The 20,863-nt window shown below is 42.7% G+C and overlaps 1 protein-coding gene across 2 annotated transcripts; it reads left to right on the top strand.

Moving 5' to 3' along the window:
* The first annotated feature begins 4,483 nt into the window (after window positions 1-4,483).
* On the top strand, window positions 4,484-13,489 carry PSMA4 (proteasome 20S subunit alpha 4). 2 transcript variants are annotated; one of them, XM_003901272.3, is made up of 9 exons: window positions 4,484-4,615; window positions 5,975-6,000; window positions 6,247-6,289; window positions 6,558-6,720; window positions 8,333-8,410; window positions 9,025-9,113; window positions 9,792-9,922; window positions 10,715-10,838; window positions 13,074-13,489. In XM_003901272.3, exons 2-9 carry the CDS (start codon window positions 5,998-6,000, stop codon window positions 13,226-13,228), a joined length of 786 nt encoding a protein of 261 aa, XP_003901321.1. In that variant the 5' UTR covers window positions 4,484-4,615; window positions 5,975-5,997; the 3' UTR covers window positions 13,229-13,489. The 2 variants fall into 2 exon arrangements, with proteins under 2 accessions (XP_003901321.1, XP_021796493.1); XM_021940801.2 differs by lacking the exon at window positions 6,558-6,720 and having other exon boundaries at window positions 4,486-4,615.
* Window positions 13,490-20,863: the final 7,374 nt, after the last annotated feature.

Here is a 20,863-nt window from a genome sequence, read left to right as displayed (position 1 = left end):
GTTTTTTAACAATATATAATAAAAGCCAACATTTATTCAGCACTGAAGTATTTTACACACATTAGCTTACTCAATTTTTACAACAAACCCATGAGGGAAGTACTGTTATAATTAATTCTCATTTTCAGATAAGAAAATAGCAGCTGAAAAAGTAAAAATAATTTGCTCAAAGAGAGCTAGGGCTTAAATCAGGTCTTTCTGATGCAGACCATGCTCTTCACTACCACAAAGTTCCATGCTACTTTCTCTCCCTCTCCCTCCTCTCCTGTCCCTGCTGCGCGCACACACACACACACACACACACTCTCTCACACACAGGAGGAACAAATGAGATCATTCACATGAAAGCACTTACGTTTCTCAAATTTAAGGGATTGTGGTTTTTATCTAGTTTGACCACTCAAGCTAAAAACTAGGAACCAGAAAAATGGACTGAAACTTGGGTTTCACTTTCAGACCAGTGTTGATCCTCTGAATTGATGAAACTCTATAGATTTCCCTCTTGATTGCCCCTGCTAACATAGATTTCCTTTCACGCAATTCCTAATGCAGATATTGCTGACCACTGTTTAGATGTTTATATGCTGCATTACATTGATATTTTACTATTTGGTGTTTGTTCTAACTTGTCTCCAATCAATCAATTTCATGTGGTTTATATAAACTCTTTGGTGGCTGTGATGGTTAGTTTTAGGTGTCAACTTGCCTGGATTAAGGGACACAGAGATAGGTAGCAAAGCATTATTCCTGAGCATGTCTGTGCAGAAGTTTCCAGAAGAGACTGGCATTTGAATCAGTAGCTGAGTAAGGAAGATCCCCCTCACCAATATGGGTGGGCACCATCCAATCTGTTGAAGGTCTGGATAGAACAAAAAGACAAAGGAAAGATGGATTCAGTCTCTCTCCTGGGACAACCATCTTTTCTTGCCCTCAGATAGCAAAACTCCAGGTTCTTGGCCTTCAAACTCCAGGACTTAACCAGCAGCCCCTCAGGTTCTTAGGTCCTCAGCCTCAGACTGAGAGTTACACCATCATCTCCTTTGTTCTCCAGCCTTTAGACTCAAACTGAATCACACAATTGGCTTCACTGGTTCTTCAGCTAACAGAGAGCAATCGTGGGACTTCTTAGCCTCCATAATTTAGTTCCATAATAAATCCCCTCCTGTCTGTCTACCTATGCATCCATCATCCCATTGATTCGGTTTCTCTGGAGAACCCTAATACAATGCATAAATTAAACATTTATTTTACTTTACCTTCAGGACCTAGCACCATGCCAGGCCCCTAGAAGACCCAGTAAAGATTTGTTGAATAAACTGTAAGAATGAACACACCACTACAAGTGCCAGGTCCTGGTCCTTTCAAACGTGGAGAAAACCCAGTTCCAGATTTAGGAATTAATACTGTATGTCTGGCAAAGACTCTTTGCTCTTGCTAGTGCCTTCTGTCCAGGCTTTTAACCCCCCTGGACTACAACACACCTTTACTTTCTGGTGTTCTTAGTCTCCCTAACCTCTGCACTTCGTATTATGTAGGCAGATAAAAACTCTGGTTACATATATTGCTCTGTGATGACCAAAAAAATTGTGGCTTAAAACTTTAGTCATTTTATTAGCTTATGGTTTCTGGCAGTCATGAATTCAGACAGGCCCTGGGACAGTTTGTCTCTGCTCCCCAGTGCTGGGGCCTCAGCTAGGAAGACTTTAAGGCTGGGAGAGATTTGATGCCTGGGAGAGACTCAATCACTGTGTAACCGAACACTCGTTTCTTAAGAGTCCAATTGACAAGGGTGAGGTATGATAGAAAGACAGAATTTATTAACCAAAAATAGTAAAGGGAAAGCAGTCAGATTCCTTTCCAAATTAACGGCTTCTATTTTTAGGAAGAAGGCAGGGGTTTAAAAAGAAAAAACTTGATAAGGAAGACATGCAAGAACTGGGCTGAGTACAGTTGTCCGTGTGTCTTGTTCTGGTGGCTATCTTGGGTTCTGGTCCACCTGGACCCTGGGCTGATGGCATTTCAACAATGGCCAGGTTGTTTTTTTTTTTTTTTTTTTAGTAGAGCCGGGGTTTCCCCTGGTTCCCCGGGATGGTCTCGATCTCCTGACCTTGTGATCCGCCCGTCTCGGCCTCCCAAAGTGCTGGGATTACAGGCTTGAGCCACCGCGCCCGGCCGCCAGGTTGTTAACTAGCTGCCTTGAAGTAATCTCTGGAACCTTGCAGCTGGGTCTCCAGACTTGGTCTCTGTGTCTCAGGATTGACCCCTGGAACTTCTAAGAAGACACATAATTAGATACTAATAGACAGTTATGTGAAGGGAGTATATATAATGAGAAAGGGAAGGATGTGGAGTCTAGAAAAGGCTTCTGCAGTTTGCTTCAAGGTTGTATCTTTAAACCCAAGGAAAAGGGGGAAAAAATTTAATGCAGTTTGAAGCTAAGCTGCCTGGTTACAACTGGGTACTAGGATCATCTGGAGGGATCTTCACTCAGCTATTTGGCAGGTGATGCTGGGACTTCATCTAGGCTGTTGGCCAAACACCTCTCCATGTGGCCTTTGCCTCCTCACAGCATAGTGTCTGCGTCCCAAGAACGACCATCCAAGAGGACAAGACAGAACCATATCACTATTTGTGACTTGCTCTTGGAAGTCACATGATATCCCTTCTATTGTAGTCACAGGCTCACCCAGATTCAGAATAAGGGGACACAGAACCTCTCAATGGGAACCATCTGTGGCACATTGTAAGAGGAACATGTGGGATGAGAGATGTTGACGGTTCATCATCCTAAAACATCACTTTAATCCTGTCTTCCCATTACTGACCAAAACAAATTCTGGCACTAAAAGCACTCTACACTTTGGCCTCAAACACCTTTCCTTCTTTACTTCCTGTATTATCTCCTCCATTCAGATCAGACGGAACTACTCAGTCACCCACACTTGTCAGACTCATTCTTCTTTTGTCCTTTTTCTCAACTAATCCTTCTTCTTTTGACCTGAGAGATTCCACCTCTGACTTAAAAGTTACTGTTCACTGAATTCTGCAGAATGAACTAAGGTGGCAGGCAGGGGCCCTCAGAGATGCCATACGTTACACCACCTGAGGATGCTTTCAGAGCACCACCTGTGTGTGACTCTTTGCCATCTTGCCTTGGCTCACTTCCCTGTGTGCTTGGAAAGCAGAGACGATAGGTGAGACCCCAAAATGCAACTTCCAAGCCATCTCCTTTTCAAAGGCCACATCCCCCAATTATTTTGCAACCAACATGAAGAGGACAGAGTTTCTGCCCAATGGGTTGCTTTTTGGGAGAGACTGAGCAGATGACTTCATATGAACCCAGATCTAGTCAACCTTCTAGCCTGAAAAAACCTGAAATGAATAGTAGATAGTTTACATAGGGACTGAGGCTGAATGAGCAAAAGGGTGGAGAGATGGATAATGAACACATAAACAAGTATGACAATTTCAGTAAAGAAGATAAAATGGTGCAAGTATATGCTGACAGTAGGGTATTGTTTTAACTACGCTGGTCAGGGTTATCCTTTCTGACTGGTGAAAAGCAGAGAAACAGACCAAGTGAAAATTCTCCTAAAAGTGTGAACCTGACCATAATTTTTTTTTAATTTTTAGAGCCACAGTCTTTGTCTGTCACCCAGGCTGGAGTGCAGTGGTGCGATCACAGCTCACTACAGCCTCAAACTCCTAGCCTCAAGCCATCCTCCTGCCGCAGCCTCCCAAAGCAGTAGAATTACAAGCGTGAGTCACCATGCCCGACCATCATCATAATTTTTTTTTTTTTTTTTTGAGACGGAACCTCACTCTGTTGCCCAGGCTGGAGTGAAGTGGTGCACTCTTGGCTCACTGCAACCTCCGCTTCCTGAGTTCAAGCAATTCTCATGCCTCAGCTTCCTGGGATTACAGGCGTGCACCACACACCCGGGTAATTTTTGTAGTTTTAGTAGAGACGTGGTTTCACCATGTTGGCCAGGCTGGTCTCGAACTCCTGACCTCAGGTGATCCACCCTCCTCGACCTCCCAAAGTGCTGGTGCTGGGATTACAGGCGTGAGCCACCCAGCCTTCCTCATCATAATGTAAATGTCCAAAATGTATACATCAGCAGTAAAAGTGAAAGCCAGAATGAAAAAGGGAGATGATGACAGAGGTAAAGGCTCATGTGATTGGAACCATTTCGGGAAACAGGACAGGAATGGTAGCAATTAAGAAGCCGGTCCACACTATTTGCTATCCTAGGTGTGAATAGTGAAGAGAAAGTGAAAGTAGAGCGCCAAGGGTAAGAGAAGGAAATTAGTTATTCCACCTTCTGGTTGGCTACGGTCTTCCTGTCCTCCTCTCCATGGCGCAGCAACTCCTCCACCTGCTGCAGCGCCTCCGCAGCCCCGCGCCCCAGCTCCCACGAGGGCCACGGGTTCTAGCTCCGCCCCACAAGGAGGACTTCCGTGTCCTCGGCCATCCCACTACCCCCTCCCTTAGCGGTTCTGCGCAAGCGCGGGGGCCATATTAGCAGCGGTTATTCGGGCAGCCCTGGTGGTTTATTTTCCTGCGGAGATAAGGGCTCAGTGGACATCTGAAGTCTTCAGGGTCTTCCATCTGGTGAGCCTTTGGCCCCTGGGGGCCCGCGGAAGCATGGCCGCTCTTCCCTTGGGCGGGGGTCGTGAACGTCAAGACAGTCGGTCCCGGCCTGCAGTTGCCGCCGAGGAGCCGTGGGCACGATGACTCTGCACCGCCTCCACGGTGACAGACCAGCCGCCGGGAATGGCCCCCTCCGGCCGCCGTTGGAGGCTTCCCCGTGCCGAGCCTGGACGCCGGGGCCCGGCGAGGGGGCGAGCTGAGGGTGGAGGTCTGTGGGCAGGACCGAGGACTGCGTCCTCGGCGGCTTCCGTCCCCGGGAGTTCGGTACGTGAAAGTTAGCGCTCCCGGAGGTGCCGGTGAACTCAAAATCGTGGTGTGACCGGCGTCAGGCGTGGAGACCACAGAAAGTTGTGCTTACGCTCGAATCAGAAATCCCCGGCGAGTCTGTCTGTGTCCTACCTGTTTCTCTGCTCTGGGCCATCCTTACTTTGCACCTTCCTATTACCTCAACCAGTTCGCTGCCCTCCGTCTCTCACCAGCCAGAGGGATCATTGAAAATGCTAATCAGTTCTTGTGGGCCTTGGGAATCATTCCGAGGAGCCCCAGTGGCTGAGAGAGAAAATTCTGTTTTTACCTGGGCACGCGGGCTCTCCAGGATTTGATTCCAGCTTACCTTTCCAGTCTTGATTCCCTGTATTCCAGTATTTGGGAATGTGGGCTTTGGACTGAGGCTTTACCAAATAACACTGAGCACCCAGTATTGCCTTTTGCACGAATGGTACTGATGGTGCCCAAGATAACTGCCTCCACCCCCAAGTTCAGGACTCTCTGGAGAAGGCCTAAGTGTCTTAACTTGGCATTCAAGGCTCCGCGGGATTTGGATACTCGCTTAGCTCTTATTTATGTATTTTTAAAAACATCAGCAGTTTGTCTCATGCCCACTAGGCTATCCTGCCTCAGTACCCTTTGTTCATACTTTCTGCTCTGTCTGGAGTGCCCTTCCCTTCTTTCTTCCCCTGTTCTTTCTCTTAGACCCAAGAGTTCTCAGCCTTATTTCTGCCTCTCCCGTCTCTGATTTACTTTCATTTTCTGTATCGGTTTCTCAAAAAATACTTTCTGGATTTTTTTCATCATCCCTTTTCCCATTCTACCCCCGGTTCCTCTTTCCGCATTATAATCTATGACTGCCTCTCTCACCTAACTGCCAGTATTAGCTTTTCAGGACAGGAATTGGTTTTACACATTTTGGTATTCCAGCATCTAGCATAACGCCTGACACTTAGCTGAATAAAGGGAGTAAATAAAACTGATTTGTAAAGTCAGCAAATGCTTTTTAATTTGTGAATCTTATTTTAATGATGATTGATTTTCTTTTTACAGGAACTATATAAAGTTCAGAAAACATGGTGAGTTAATACATGTGCCAGTAAACTGTTGCCTGATAAATAGTATTGCTTGTACTCAGCTTACAGACTTGTGTGGGAAAATTGAAATAGAAGGAAAGCAGTGAGATGGTGCCTTTTTTCTTGTCAGTTTCCTCTCACCTGCTGAACTTTGTATACCAGGATAGGTTTTGTAAGGTGATTTGTAGGCTTGCAGGAGTTGGCCTACTTTCAGTGGGTAGGAATCACTCATGTGTTTTTCCTTTGCAGTCTCGAAGATATGACTCCAGGACCACTATATTTTCTCCAGAAGGTAAAATAGAAATTGTTTAATCTGCCTCAAGTTTAAAAAAAAAAAAAAGTGTTAGACTTTTAGAAAAAAAAAATTACAAACTTTTTTTGGTAGTTGCAAAGTTCATCCTTTTTGTACTTCGAAGCAATTATGGTCACCGGGTTGATTATACCATAGAAGAGTGAAAGTGGGAATTTGTTTCTAGCTTGCTTCCTTGCTAATTTCTTTTGGGTCAGTGGTGCAAGAGCATAGAGGAGAGTCTTGGCTTCTCACTGCTTTTGTTTTGTAGGTCGCTTATACCAAGTTGAATATGCCATGGAAGCTATTGGACATGCAGGCACCTGTTTGGGAATTTTAGCAAATGATGGTGTTTTGCTTGCAGCAGAGAGACGCAACATCCACAAGCTTCTTGATGAAGTCTTTTTTTCTGAAAAAATTTATAAACTCAATGAGTAAGTGAGATTTTAGGAAAGAGTTTTTTTTAAAAATCTCACTTTCTCACATAAGTGGGATCTATGTAATTTGGGAGGGCTCTTCCGTGTGATGTGGTAGGATTGAAGTTGTACCTTTATTTTGCTTGAAACCTCTTTGAGGCCTGGTACCATGTGTTACTCCTTTTAAGTGCAGGGCAAACACTTAGTGGAGAAACTAGCATTGTGTAGTGGTAAAAGTACAGACATAGTAGTCACACAGATTTGGGTTCAACTCCAGGTTTCCCCCATGCAGGCTATGTGATCTTGCACAAATTATTTAATTTCTTTGGGCCTCAGAGTCTCCTCAAGTGGTTGTGGCAGTTTAATGAAATAAAATGAATGAAATAAAATAGTATAGTGTCAGGCATATAGTAGGCCCTCAAAGTATTGTTTAGAATAGCTATGCAGGATTTTGTTGAATTATACTGAATCTTACTAAAGAACAAGCCTGTTGGAGATCTGGGAAGAATTTAGCCAAGCCTTGTACACGGTGTGAGATGTTGGTTATATTTAGATGTGCAGAACTTTGCAGCTCATGGAGAGCTGTCCATGCTAAGTAGAGACTTTCCCTTCAGTGATGTTGGGCTTGGTAAATGCTGATTATCATGCTAAGTAGAGACTTTCCCTTCAGTGATGGTGGGCTTGGTAAATGCTGATTATCAGGGCCTTTGGATACACTTGTCCAAAGTGGTGTCACCCCTCCACAGAGCCTCTGTTGGGCTCACCCAACAGCTGGCACACTTGGCTAGGCATAGTCACAGGGTGAGTCTCAGCTATAAGAGAGCCAGGGCAGCCCTCAGGAAATGGTCCAAAAAAAATGAAATGCACCTCGAGTAGGAGCCTAGCCCTGTACTTCCTAAGCAGGCTTGTAAACCCTCCTGCCACTGTCCCCCGTCACCTCCATCAAGCCAGGCCTTAGGAAATGAATACTACTCAAGAGCAATCTGTCTAGCAAAATCTTTTTTTTTTTTTTTTTTTTTTTTTTTGAGACAGATTCTCGCTTTGTCACCCAGGCTGGAGTACAGTGACGCCATCTCGGCTCGCTGCAACTTCTGCCTCCCAGGCTCAAGTGATCCTCCCACCTCAGCCTCCCAAGTAGCTGGGACTATGGGTGCGCACCACCACACCCAGTTAGTTTTTGTATTTTTTGTTGAGATGGGATTTCGCCACATTGCCCAGGCTGGTCTTAATCTCCTGGGCTCAAACCCTCCATCTACTTCGGCCTCCCAAAGTGCTGGGATTACAGGCATGAGCCATTGTGGCGAGCCTGTCTTTGTATTCTCTGTTGCTAAATCTTCTTGAGATTTACTTTAGCTTCCTGGCGTAAATCCTGTTACCCTATTCACAGGGTGGTAATGATAAATACATCTATTAACGAACTTAAGGGTGCATTTATTTATCTTTCACGTTGAATGACATCAAGTAAACGTCTCCTACAAAGATAAGACTTTTATAGGTTTCTTCTGAAGGAAGTAGCTGCTGTGAAGCAAACGTAGGGAATTGCTAATAGAATTCTGTGCTTTTTAATATTTATAAATGCTCCTTGCAGGCATCTTCCCTGCTTACAGATCAATATCTTTTTTTCTTCAAGGGACATGGCTTGCAGTGTGGCAGGCATAACTTCTGATGCTAATGTTCTGACTAATGAACTAAGGCTCATTGCTCAAAGGTATGGTCATATATAGCATAACTGATGATACAGAAATTAGTTTTGATGTTTCTTTGTTTTTTTTGAGATGGAGCCTCACTCTGTTGCCCAGGCTGGAGTGAAGTGGCGCCACCTTGGCTCACTGCAACCTCTACCTCCCGGGTTCACGCCATTCTCCTGCCTCAGCCTCCCAAGTAGCTGGGACTACAGGCGTGTGCCACCACACCCGGTTAATTTTTGTATTTTTAGTAGAGATGGGGTTTCACTGTGTTAGCCAGGATGGTTTCGATCTCCTGACCTCATGATCCACCCACCTCGGCCTCCCAAAGTGCTGGGATTACAGGCATGAGCCATTGCAGCCAGCCTAGTTTTGACGTTTCCAAGGAGAGCTCACTTTTGCAAAGATTAAAGTCATTAAAAATCTTTGAATTGAAAATTACAGATTTTTTTCAACCAAACTTACAAAATGTTACTTACTATGAGAATATTCGGATATTGACTTGTTCCCTCCCCTTCAAATTACAAATGACTGTTAGGTTGTCCCCATGGCATGGATTGCTTTTCAGAGAATATTTTCCTTAGAGTCTGTCTGTGTTTTGGAGAAAACTACTAATATGCCCATCTCTTTATCCTAGGTATTTATTACAGTATCAGGAGCCGATACCTTGTGAGCAGTTGGTTACAGCACTGTGTGATATCAAGCAAGCATATACACAATTTGGTGGTACTTAATTTTTTTGAAAATGTTATTCCAAAAAGTTAAGACATTTTATGAGTTATAACCCTTTTGAGGTAGTAAAAAATTGAAAATAGACCCTTTGTTTTAAATTGAATTTAATTTTTTTAATTGACAAATAAGAATTGTACATATTCGTTGGGTACATAATGATGTTTCGGTACACATAATGATCAGATCAGGGTAAATGGCACATTAATCATCTCAAACACTTCTTTGTGTTGGGAGCCTTCCATATCCTTCTAGCTATTTGAAACTAATGTGTTACAGTTAACCATATTAATCCTACAGTGGCGTAAAACACTAGAATTTCATACATTCTTGCTTCATGAATGAATGTGTTCCTCCGCCATGTAGATTACCCTAGTTTTATTAATAGGATATTGAAAGTCCAAAACAACATTTTCAGATCTGGAAACTAACTGCTGTTTACATAATAATGAAATTCAGTACTGGTCCTTTCTCTGTTCCCTCTCCTGGCTGTGTCCAAATCATAGAAACAAGTGGAATTTGTAATGGAGCTTATCTCTGGTAGCCAGAATACAGAACAGTTTATGAATGCTTAAGTTCACAGAGAAAGGTTTAGCTACATTCACTGAGCTCAAGTAACTATAGTGATACTAAATTTAGATTATTGATATATTTGGCTTTTTTTCTTTGTTAAAGGAAAACGTCCGTTTGGTGTTTCATTGCTGTACATTGGTTGGGATAAGCACTATGGCTTTCAGCTCTATCAGAGTGACCCAAGTGGAAATTACGGGGGATGGAAGGCCACATGCATTGGAAATAATAGCGCTGTGAGTATTTTTGTTGTGCTGTGAAATCTAGCAGAACGTCTAATAGATGCCATAATTTTGCCGTGGTGATGGATGTAAACAGTATTTAAAGATAGCTGCAACAGCCTTAATGTGATATGGAAATATCTGTGATTTCTGTTGGGGACAGAGTTGCTGGTATAGCTAATACACTGGGGTTCATTAACTACATTAATAAATGCTAATTTTCAGTTAGGAGTTGTGAAATTAGAAGTTGTGATTTTGTTTCACATCCTAGTTTACAGACCCCTTGAATTCTATGACAGACCCCTTGGGAGACTGAGGACCTCAGGTTAAAGACACACTATATAGAGCATCAGTACCACCTCTTCTCACCCTGTGCCATGTGTGCCCTCCCTGTCATCAAAATTATTTATATGGGCCAGGCATGGTGGCTCATGCCTGTAATCCCAGGCCGAGGCAGGCAAATTGCTTGAGCTCAGCAGTTTGAGACTAGCCTGGGGAACATAGCAGAACCCCATCTCTACAAAAAGTACAAAAATTAGCTGGGCACCATGGCATGTGCCTATAATCCTAGCTACCCAGGAGGCCAAGGTGGGAGGAGGAGCACCTGAGCCGGGGGGACTTGAGGATACAGTAAGCTGAGATCATGCTACTGCACTCCAGTCTGGGCAACAGAGTGAGCCCGTGTCAAAAAAAAAAATTGTTTATACTTGTAATGCCAATAGTAATTCAGGCATTTTTCTTCTAGACCAATTCATGTTTCTAAAAAATGTAAAAACTTAAAATTCTGTGTTGATTCATGTTTTATAGGCAGCTGTGTCAATGTTGAAACAAGACTACAAAGAAGGAGAAATGACCTTGAAGTCAGCACTTGCTTTAGCTATCAAAGTACTAAATAAGACCATGGATGTTAGTAAACTCTCCGCTGAAAAAGGTAATCCATATCCTCTGCTTTAATTATTTCAACTGAGCAAGGGGAATTAGCAGCTGTTAAGTTTTTTGTTTTTTTTTTTAAATATGGAGTATTGCTCTGTCACCAGGCTGGAGTACAGTGGCACAATCTTGGCTCACTACAACCTCTGCCTTCTGGGTTCAAGTGATTCTTCTGCCTCAGCCTTCCATGTAGCTGGGACTACAGGCTCATGCCACCATGCCCAGTTAATTTTTTTTTCTTTTTTTTTTTTTTTTTTTGAGTCTCGCTTTGTCACCCAGTCTGGAGTTCAGTGGCGCAATCTCGGCTTACTGCAAGCTCTACCTCCCAGGTTCACACCATTCTCCTGCCTCAGCCTCCCAAGTAGCTGGGACTACAGGCACCCGCCACCACGCCCAGCTGATTTTTTGTATTTTTAGTAGAGACGGGGTTTCACCCTGTTAGCCAGGATGGTCTTGATCTCCTGACCTCGTGATCTGCCTGCCTCGGCCTCCCAAAGTGCTGTGATTACAGGCATGAGCCACCGTGCCCGGCCTAATTTTTGTATTTTTAGTAGAGACAGGGTTTCACCATGTTGGCCAGGCTGGTCACAAACTCCTGACCTCAGGTGATCCTCCCACCTTGGCCTCCCAGGGTGCTGGGATTACAGGCGTGAGCCATCGTGCCCAGCCAGCAGCTGGTAAGATTTTTAATGTCATCCTAGTTCATTGAAACAGCAACCTTATGAATTACGTGATGTTATCCCTGTCTTCTGAGGATACTAGGGCTTAATGAGGTTAAGTGAGTTGAGCAAGACCAACATTGGTAAATTGTGGAGTCACAATCTCATACTGTATTCCACACTTAAAGGCTTGATACTGAACAGTCTCAGTACTCACAGATAGACATCCTGCACTGTGTCACTTTTAGTTAATAGTTACCAAGTCTTCTCATCAATGTCTTTGGTTCTATGTATGATAAAGCATATATATATAGTTATATATTTATACATAGGTTTGGTATACCTTACCAGAGATACAACATTTGCATGGGTTGTGATACCCTCTCCTGTTCTTAATCTACTAATCTCTTATTTTAAGCTCATGTTAGCAATTCCAAATACTTTGTTCAACTTAAGCTATATGACTATATAAAAGAATATTTCAGTCGAGCATGGTGGCTCGCGCCTGTAATCCCAACACTTTGGGAGACCAAGTTGGGTGGATCACCTGAGGTCAGGAGTTCAAGACCAGCCTGGGCGACAGAGACTCCACCTCAAAAAAAAAAGAAAAAGAATATTTCTAAATGTTTTTCAGAAATTGTGGTAAATTAACATGTTGCTTTATGTTAGAACAGTTTAGCTCCTGGTGTTCCTTAGAAAATGCCATTTATGGTCAGGCACATTGGCTCACGCATGTAATCCCCAACACTTTGGGAGGCCGAGATGGGCGGATCACCTGAGGTCAGGAGTTCAAGACCAGCCTGACCAACATGGTGAAACCCCCGCCTCTACTAAAAATACAAAAAATTGGCCAGGTTTGGTGGCGCATGCCTGTAATCCCAGCTACTTAGGAGGCTGAGACAGGAGAATCACCTGAACCCGGGAGGCAAAGGCTGCAGTGAGCTGAGATCGCACCATTGCACTCCAGCCTGGGCAATGAGCAAAACTCTGTCTCAATAAAAACAAAAAGAAAATGTCATTTACATGCAGATTTCCCTCTGTTGTCTACTTCCACCCAGTTTCAAGGAGGCACTACTCACTTTCCCTGGTACAAAAAAATTCCTTCCCCTCGAGGTATCAGTCTGCTTTTCTTGGCCATTTCATGCCCCCCCCCCCCTTTTTTTTTTTTAAAGACTTGAAAAGTCCATAAAAAATAAGCTATTATTACCAGTTGAAGATTCTGGCTGAGCCCTCAGAGGTTCCTACAAGAAAATTGTGGTTCGTCTAATCGGCACAGCTAATAGCAGGCCAGCAATAGCAATTGGTCGATTATACTTTTTCTAAGGGAGTGACAAAATGGCCACTAAGAAAGTTGGGATGGGTGAGGAGAAGGTATTTAGGTAAAATTTGTAATTAAAAGATTACAAAATCAAAGATATTTTGTTCTCATAAAAGGGAATAATATTAAGCATAAAACATAGGAGAGTGCTGAACTAATGTTTAAATGATGTGACGAGCATAAACCATGAGTGCCTATTAAGTTTCTCTGCTAAGTATGCCTGCCTGCAGTACAAATACATGTATGTGTTTGTTTTTAGTGGAAATTGCAACACTAACAAGAGAGAATGGAAAGACGGTAATCAGAGTTCTCAAACAAAAAGAAGTGGAACAGTTGATCAAAAAACATGAGGAAGAAGAAGCTAAAGCTGAGCGTGAGAAGAAAGAAAAAGAACAGAAAGAAAAGGATAAATAGACAAAATTGGAGATTTTATTACTCATTTGGGGCACCATTTCAGTGTAAAAGCTGTCCTACTCTTCCACACTAGGAAGGCTTTGACTTTTTTTAACTGGTGCAGTGGGAAAATAGGACATTACATACTGAATTGGGTCCTTGTCATTTCTGTCCAATTGAATACTTTATTGTAATGATGATGGTTACTCTTCATGGACATCTTAATCTTCCACACACATCCTCTTTTTTTGGAATAAAATTTGGAAAATGGAAATGATGGAATAAATTCTCTGTAGCAGTAATTGTTAAATATACAAAAACTGACAGGGCGATTATCTTTTGCACACTGTGGCTTACAGTCCTTTCACAAAGATGGGCACATTCTTCAAGCTGACCAGATTATTTGTCGCTGTCTGCAGGGATTGGTTTGAGAATGAACACTTGAGCTGAACAAAGCCAGAATTAATATATAGGTGTGGATCTTACAGCTAGGACTGAGGCTGCCCACAGGCAGCAGCCCAAGCTGCGTGGAAGATGAGGTATAGAAGTTAAGGCCACAGAGGAAAAGTGGAACCAAGAGATGAGAACAGTTACGTGTTGGCTGAAGGGAGCTCTGTTGCTGGGCTTTGTTCAACCTGAGTTCCCTTGGGTGTCTGTGGCTTCATGACAGAAGTGATAATGGGGCACTTAATGTATAGCCATGGTGCTTTAGCATCACCTATGCAGATTCTTTTTTTTTTTTTTTTGAGACGGGGTCTCACTCTGTCACCCAGGCTGGAGTGCAGTGGCCGGATCTCAGCTCACTGCAAGCTCCGCCTCCCGGGTTCACGCCATTCTCCTGCCTCAGCCTCCCGAGTAGCTGGGACTACAGGCGCCCGCCACCTCGCCCGGCTAGTTTTTTGTATTTTTTAGTAGAGACGGGGTTTCACCGGGTTGCGCCACCGCGCCCGGCCACCTATGCAGATTCTGATGTCCCATCCCAGATCTACTGAATTAAAATGTCTGAGGGTGGAACCCAGTAATCTGTTTTAACAAGCTCTGCATGTGATTCTTAGGAATGCTAAATAAACCTTTAGAAGGTTTTGTTGCATATTAGAATCACCTGGGAAGCTTTTGCAACTTGTAAGCATGCGATATCAATTAACTCAAGCTGTGGTGGAACCCAGATAGTAACATAGCTTAAACTCTTCAGGTGATTTCCATCAGCCAGAATGAGACCCGTGCATTGAGCCATTCTTTACCCTTCTCTCAGCTGTTGCCAATCAAATATGGGATTGCAGTCTAATTCCTCATTGTAGATTTTTTTAATGCAGCTCCCTGCAGTTTTCTCTATTGGCTAAGGTATTTCCAAGCCCTATTTGCAGTACTTTTTTGAACTTCTAAATTATTCCGTTACTCTGTACAGCTGGTTCTTGTTATTTTTGGTAATTATATTCTAAATTCACTGCTAAAACTAAATAACTGAACTCTTGCACCTAGGGGAAGTACTGGGTTAGGGTCCTACAAGCCACTGGTCACATTTTTACCAACTGATCAGTACATAACCTGTTTTTTGTGTGTTTCTACTTAAAGACACCTTTTTAAATGTATATTGTGGATTCATTAACATAGAACTCAGCCAACAGCTCTTTACCTGAATGTTTTAGTTTTGTTTTGTTTTTTGAGACTGGGTCTTGCTCTGTCACCCAGGCTGGGGTGCAGTGGTGTGATTATATTTCACTGCAGGCTCAAACCATCTTCCTGCCTTGACCTCCCAAAGTGTTAACATCACAGCCCTCTTATGCTTAGGAACAACACTAAACTTTTTTTTCGTAGAGACAGCAAGCAGGGAAGGTCTCACCATGTTTCCCGTGCCAGTCTCAAACTCCCGGACTCAAGTGATCCTCCTGCCTCAACCTCCCAAAGTGCTGACATCACAGCCCTGAATGTGCCAAGCGCCCCTCGCATCACTTGCCAATCCTTCTGCCTTGAGAATGCTCTTCCTGGGTATCTATCACCCACTCCCTCATCTCCAGGTCTCTGCTTGAATGTCACCTTTTTTGGGGTACTTCTGTGAAGGAGCAATTTTTTTCCCCTGCACACTTAACATTTTCTATTCCCCATACATACCCTGTTGATTTTTTCTCCATAGCACTCATCACCAACTGGTGTATTTGTTTATTGTCTCTCTCCACTGGAATACAGGCTTCCAGAGCAGTACTTTGTTTTCATTCAATAGTTGTGTCTCAGTACCTAGAACAGAAACTGGCACATGTTAGGCAACAAATAAATACTGATGAATGAATAAATGCCCTGGATATGCTGGTGTGAAATCCTAAAAAATACCCACTTTCCATCCAGATCAATAGCACTGGTGGATTTTCTGTATTCTGACTACCCCTTCAACACTTGCCTAAAGCTAGGACAACTTCTTCAAAGGCAATAGTGGATAAGAGAGGCTGGTATAGTTTGCCACCACATTAGGAAAGTCTTCAGAATTTGACCCTAACAACAGGCAAATTTCAATGTATTCATCGTTTTGTTGAAATAAGTTCATACCACAGGGAAAAGCAAAAGATAGGAGGTGAGGCAAAGGCTACTCTGTAACTGAGTTTTTTTCCCTGCTATAGGGTTTGCCTACCTAGTCTAGATTCTCACACTAGCCCGACTTTCCTCTGCTCTGTGGCATATTTTTAACCCGAGTTGCAGGGCTGTTGGTTTCCAGAGTGTTGCCTGATGCATCCCAAATGTCGGCTTAGCAATCAATACACATCTGAACAGGGGCCCATCACTAATAGCAAGCATCTCATTCATCTGGGCAAAACTCATGGGTTTTCACAGGGACCCTACCAGCTCAGAAGCACCTTGATATAAATAAGTAGAAACCAAAGACAGCTAAGTTTTAAATCTTGAGTCAAAACTTTAAAATCAAAGTCAAGTTGATTTCATTTTGGCGAGCTTTCAAATCATGCTTTTAAAAATAAATCATGTAAAAAAATCATGTACTCCTATGTATAATTTTACTTCTGGTGTTTTTTCTTAATCAGAAAATAAAGGAAGACTCTGGAATTTGTACAGTCTAGCACTTTGAAAGTTTCATGAGAGTGTTTGTTTTAGCAGTGCAAAAATATTCCATACTCTGAAAAACAAAACCAGAAAGTTGATTCATTTCTTCATTGGACACTTACCATGTTCCTGATAATTTTAGGTGGTGGGGATACATGGATAAGACATGTTCTCGGCTCTTAACTTGCAGTCTTGCAGGAAAAGTGGATAATCAACAACTTAATATTGTGGAGGAGTGCTAGACTCCAGGTAACTGTGTGCTGAAGGGTAGGGAGTAAAAGCAGAAGGAACCGCAGGTGCAAAGGCTTGGTAATGGGAAAACTTCACAGTAGCTAAGCAGAGCTAGAGCACAACTTACTGGGGAAATAAGAGATGAGGTTGGAAATGTACACTAGGATGAGAAGACAGCTTTGCAGGTCTTGAAGTCTGTGCTGTATGCAATGCAGAGGCAGCTGAGATTTTTTAGTGAATAAGAAAAACAATTACTCTGACTCGTTTAGAACAATGATTCTGGGAGCCCAGAAGATGGACTAGGTGGGAAGAGACAGTGAGTTAGGAGGCTACTGAAATAGGCAAGGAAAGATGACGGTGTAAGACTGTAGCAAAGGGAACAGAGAGGAAGGGAAGCTGCCATGGAGTGACAGAGGAGAGAGAAAAAGAAAGGGATGACAAGGGCGTCAAATTCAAGTAGTCACAATCTGATCTAAAAAAGTACTCAGTGAACACGATGAACGACTCTTAAAATTTCCTAATGTCGGCCGGGCGCGGTGGCTCAAGCCTGTAATCCCAGCACTTTGGGAGGCCGAGATGGGCGGATCACGAGGTCAGGAGATCGAGACCATCCTGGCGAACACCGTGAAACCCCATCTCTACTAAAAAATACAAAAAACTAGCCGGGCGAGGTGGCGGGCGCCTGTAGTCCCAGCTACTCGGGAGGCTGAGGCAGGAGAATGGCGTGAACCCGGGAGGCGGAGCTTGCAGTGAGCTGAGATCCGGCCACTGTACTCCAGCCCGGGCGACAGAGCGAGACTCCGTCTCAAAAAAAAAAAAAAAAAAAAAAATTTCCTAATGTCTTTTTTGTTACTATTGTTATCACATGAAACCAATTAGAGTTAATATTCCTAGTAGGGAAGAATTCTATAAACAACATTGCATATCACACATCAGGGTAAACCCATGTCAAATGCTTTTTTCCCCTTCTTCTTCCAGATATTATTCATTTGTATTCTTGTGTGCACTGTCTGATCATCTTTTTTCCCAATTTCTATCAGAGAATTTAACTTTCTAAAAATTCATTTGTGAGCTCTTTTAAAATAGTTGTTTGTCATCTGTGTTACATTTTTTTTCATTGTAGCATTTGCATTTTTATTTTGTTTTTGATGCTGATGTACCGAAGGGTTGTTTTGTGTTTATGTAAACAAAGCTATCATTTCAAGTTCTTGTTAGTACAATGCACATCAAAATATTCCCCATGCCAAAGTACATCAACGTTATTCTAGTAAATTTGTGGTGTAATCATCTTTATAATACACAATTTGCAAAATATAATTGTTAATCTATTTTTAAAAGCAGTATTTAAATTAATCATGAAACTTTCAGACTATTGTTCAGACTACTTGGGAATTTTCCATTCTTGAGTGAATTCAGAATTACATGAAATGATAGTTATTTACCTTTCTCCATTTATTTTTGTTATTTTTTGGTAACAGCCTTACTGAGATACAGTTCACATACCATACAATTCACCCATTTAAAGCATACATTTCAGTCGTTTTTTGTATACTCCCAGAATTGTGCAACCCAGCACCACAATCAATTTAGAACATTTTCATCACCCCAAATATAAAACTCCACATACTTCTTAGCCATCACCCTCAAATCACTGCCCAGTCCTAGGCAACCACTCATCTTCTTACTGTGTCTACGGATTTGCCTATTATGGACATTTCATGTAAATGGAATCATACACTATGTGGTCCTTTGTGTCTGGCTTCTTTCACTTAGTGTAATGTTTTCAAGGTTTATATATGTTGTAGTATGCATTAGTAATTTGTTTACTAGATTAGAGAAAAAAAGCAGAGATGTATTTTTTTTCCATTGTATGGTTATACTACATTTTGTTTATCTACTTATTGGCAAAAATATGAGTTATTTCTACTCTTAAGAGTAATGCTGATATGTACACCCATGTACAAGTTTTTTGTGTGGACACACGTTTTCATTTATTTTGAGTATACACCTTGAAGTAGAATTTTTGGTTTATTTTCAAATCCATCTTTATGCCGTACATTAACATTAGTGATATGGATTTTTTTAAAAATCTACTTTGCCCTATTTTCTCCTATAAGAACCCAATAGAAATGGGAAATGGGTTGACTATTTGAGTAAATGTATATGAATCTGTTAGTTATAGAAGTAGGTCTCACAGTTGGAGAGGATTTTCACTTCCTTTCATCTTGGCAGGAAGAATGTTTTCTCTAAGTCTCTTTATACTTAACACTAGAGAGGCCAAGTCTTTGATTCTGTACCTAAGAGCTTTATGTAATAACCTCTGAAAAATTAGGAATCACATGGAATGGGAGAATCCAGGGTAAATTGTCTTCTGAGTCCTGAACAACCTAATAACTTACTTTCTCTGATTAGGAAAGCAATGCATGATCACTTTGGAAAACACACAGTGAATACAATAAAAATCACCCATAATATCTTGCCCAGAGTTAGCCACTATTAACTTATCTCATTGGCCCAGTTTAGATACTGAATGAGTATACCGGTAACCTTCAGCAAATTATAGGCAAACTATTTTAAAAGACTGTTTTATTTTGTTTTCTTTGGAGATGGAGTCTTGCTCTGTCACCCAGGCTGGAGTGCAGTGGCACAATCTCGGCTCACTGCAACCTCCCAGGTTCACGCAATTCTCCTGCTTCAGCCTCCAAAGTATCTGGGATTACAGGCACCTGCCACCATGCCCAGCTGTTGTTTTTTTAATTTTTAGCAGACAGGGGGTTTTACCATGTTGGCCAGGCTGGTTTCAAACTCCTGGCCTCAAGTGATCCATCCGCCTCGGCCTCCCAAAGTGCTGGGATTACAGGCACGAGCCACCACCACGCCCAGCCTAAAAATACTCTTAATGGAGAAATGTAAAAATACTTTTTCCTTCTAATTGCCTTTCTTTTCTTTTTCCTTTTTTTGAGATGAAGTCTCACTCTTTTGCCCAGGCTAGAGTGCAGTGGCACCATCGTGGCTCACTGCAACCTCCGCCTCCCAGGTTCAAGTCATTCTCCTGCCTCAGCCTCCTGAGTAACTGGGATTACAGATGCGCACCACCACGCCTGGCTAATTTTGTATGTTTAGTAGAGATGGGGTTTCACCATTTTGGCCAGGCTGGTCTCGAACTTCTGACCTTAAGTGATCCACCCACCTCAGCCTCCCAAAGTGCTGCGATTACAGGCGAGAGCCACCGCACCCAAGTATTTTGCAGCCTTAGAAAGCCCTGTTTCTCTTTACAGCAGAGTAGAAGCTATCATTTGTTGAATAAACAGTAAGTGTCAGCTACATTATAAATGTTAGTGCTAATTCTCACAACAACCTTGTAAACCCTTGAGGGCCTACTCTGTGCTCAGTGACTTAGAGGCAATCTCTCTATAGTGTAGCTGAGGAAACCAAAGATCAGAAAAGGTGAGTAATTTGTGCCAAGTCACACAACTCCAGTGCTATCATTCCATGCAAGCCATCACTATCATTCCCTTGCCTGGACTTCTATAATAGCTGCCCATGCTTGTTCCCCTCCAACCTATTCTCTCCTTCACTGCTAGAGGGATCTTCTTAATATGTCAGTCGAAGCACATGAACACATGTCTTAAACCTCACATAAGTTTCCCATCAGAGAACTTCCCCAGTTTACTGTGAAGCTAATGCAGCTTAAGATTCAAGTCTTCATTTGCACGGCTCCTTCCTAGGCTCTGGGAAGGACCCTAATAATGTATTCTTATGCTCATACGCAAAATACCTTTTTTTTTTTTCTTTTCAGAGACAGAGTCTCACTCTGTTGCCCAGGCTGGAGTACAGTGGCACGATCTTGGCTCACTGCAATCTCCACCTCCTGGGTTCAAGCAATTCTCCTGCTTCAGCCTCCCGAGTAGCTGGGATTATAGGCGCATGCCACCATGTGAAGCTAATTTTTTTTGTACTTTAGTAGAGACGGGGTTTCACCATGTTGCCTAGGCTGGTCTCGAACTCATGAAGTCAGGCAATCTGCCTGTCTTGGCCTCCCAAAGTGCTAGGATTACAGGAGTGAGCTACTGCGCCTGGCCGCAAAATATCTTTTAACAGCAATTGAGAAGCACTACTGTTTGTTTCTGCACAAATTTCTCCTCCTTTTGGAAGACATTGGAGTGGTCATGGGTGTAATGGAATATGTTAATTCACAGTCACTTTCATGGATAGTGAGCTTATTGTTAACCATTCCAGTGTAGAAATGGCTTCGGGATGTTTCCTACCACCATTGTGCCAACTCACCTGGCATCATGACAAGAAGATACAGGGGCAGAGGTTGTGTCACCACGTGAACTACGTCTTCTATGGTGCCCATCACTGGAAGTTTATGAATAC

Source organism: Papio anubis, chromosome 7 (assembly GCF_008728515.1).
Source record: "Papio anubis isolate 15944 chromosome 7, Panubis1.0, whole genome shotgun sequence".
Taxonomy (NCBI): Eukaryota; Metazoa; Chordata; class Mammalia; order Primates; family Cercopithecidae; genus Papio; species Papio anubis.
This window is presented reverse-complemented; position numbering and strand designations above follow the sequence as displayed.

Excerpts from the sequence above, each read along its gene's own strand:
- PSMA4 (XM_003901272.3), top strand. Across the intron at positions 6,721-8,332 it reads AAAATTTATAAACTCAATGA|GGACATGGCTTGCAGTGTGG; the intron begins GTAAGTGAGATT and ends TTTTTCTTCAAG. Across the intron at positions 8,411-9,024 it reads CTAAGGCTCATTGCTCAAAG|GTATTTATTACAGTATCAGG; the intron begins GTATGGTCATAT and ends TCTTTATCCTAG.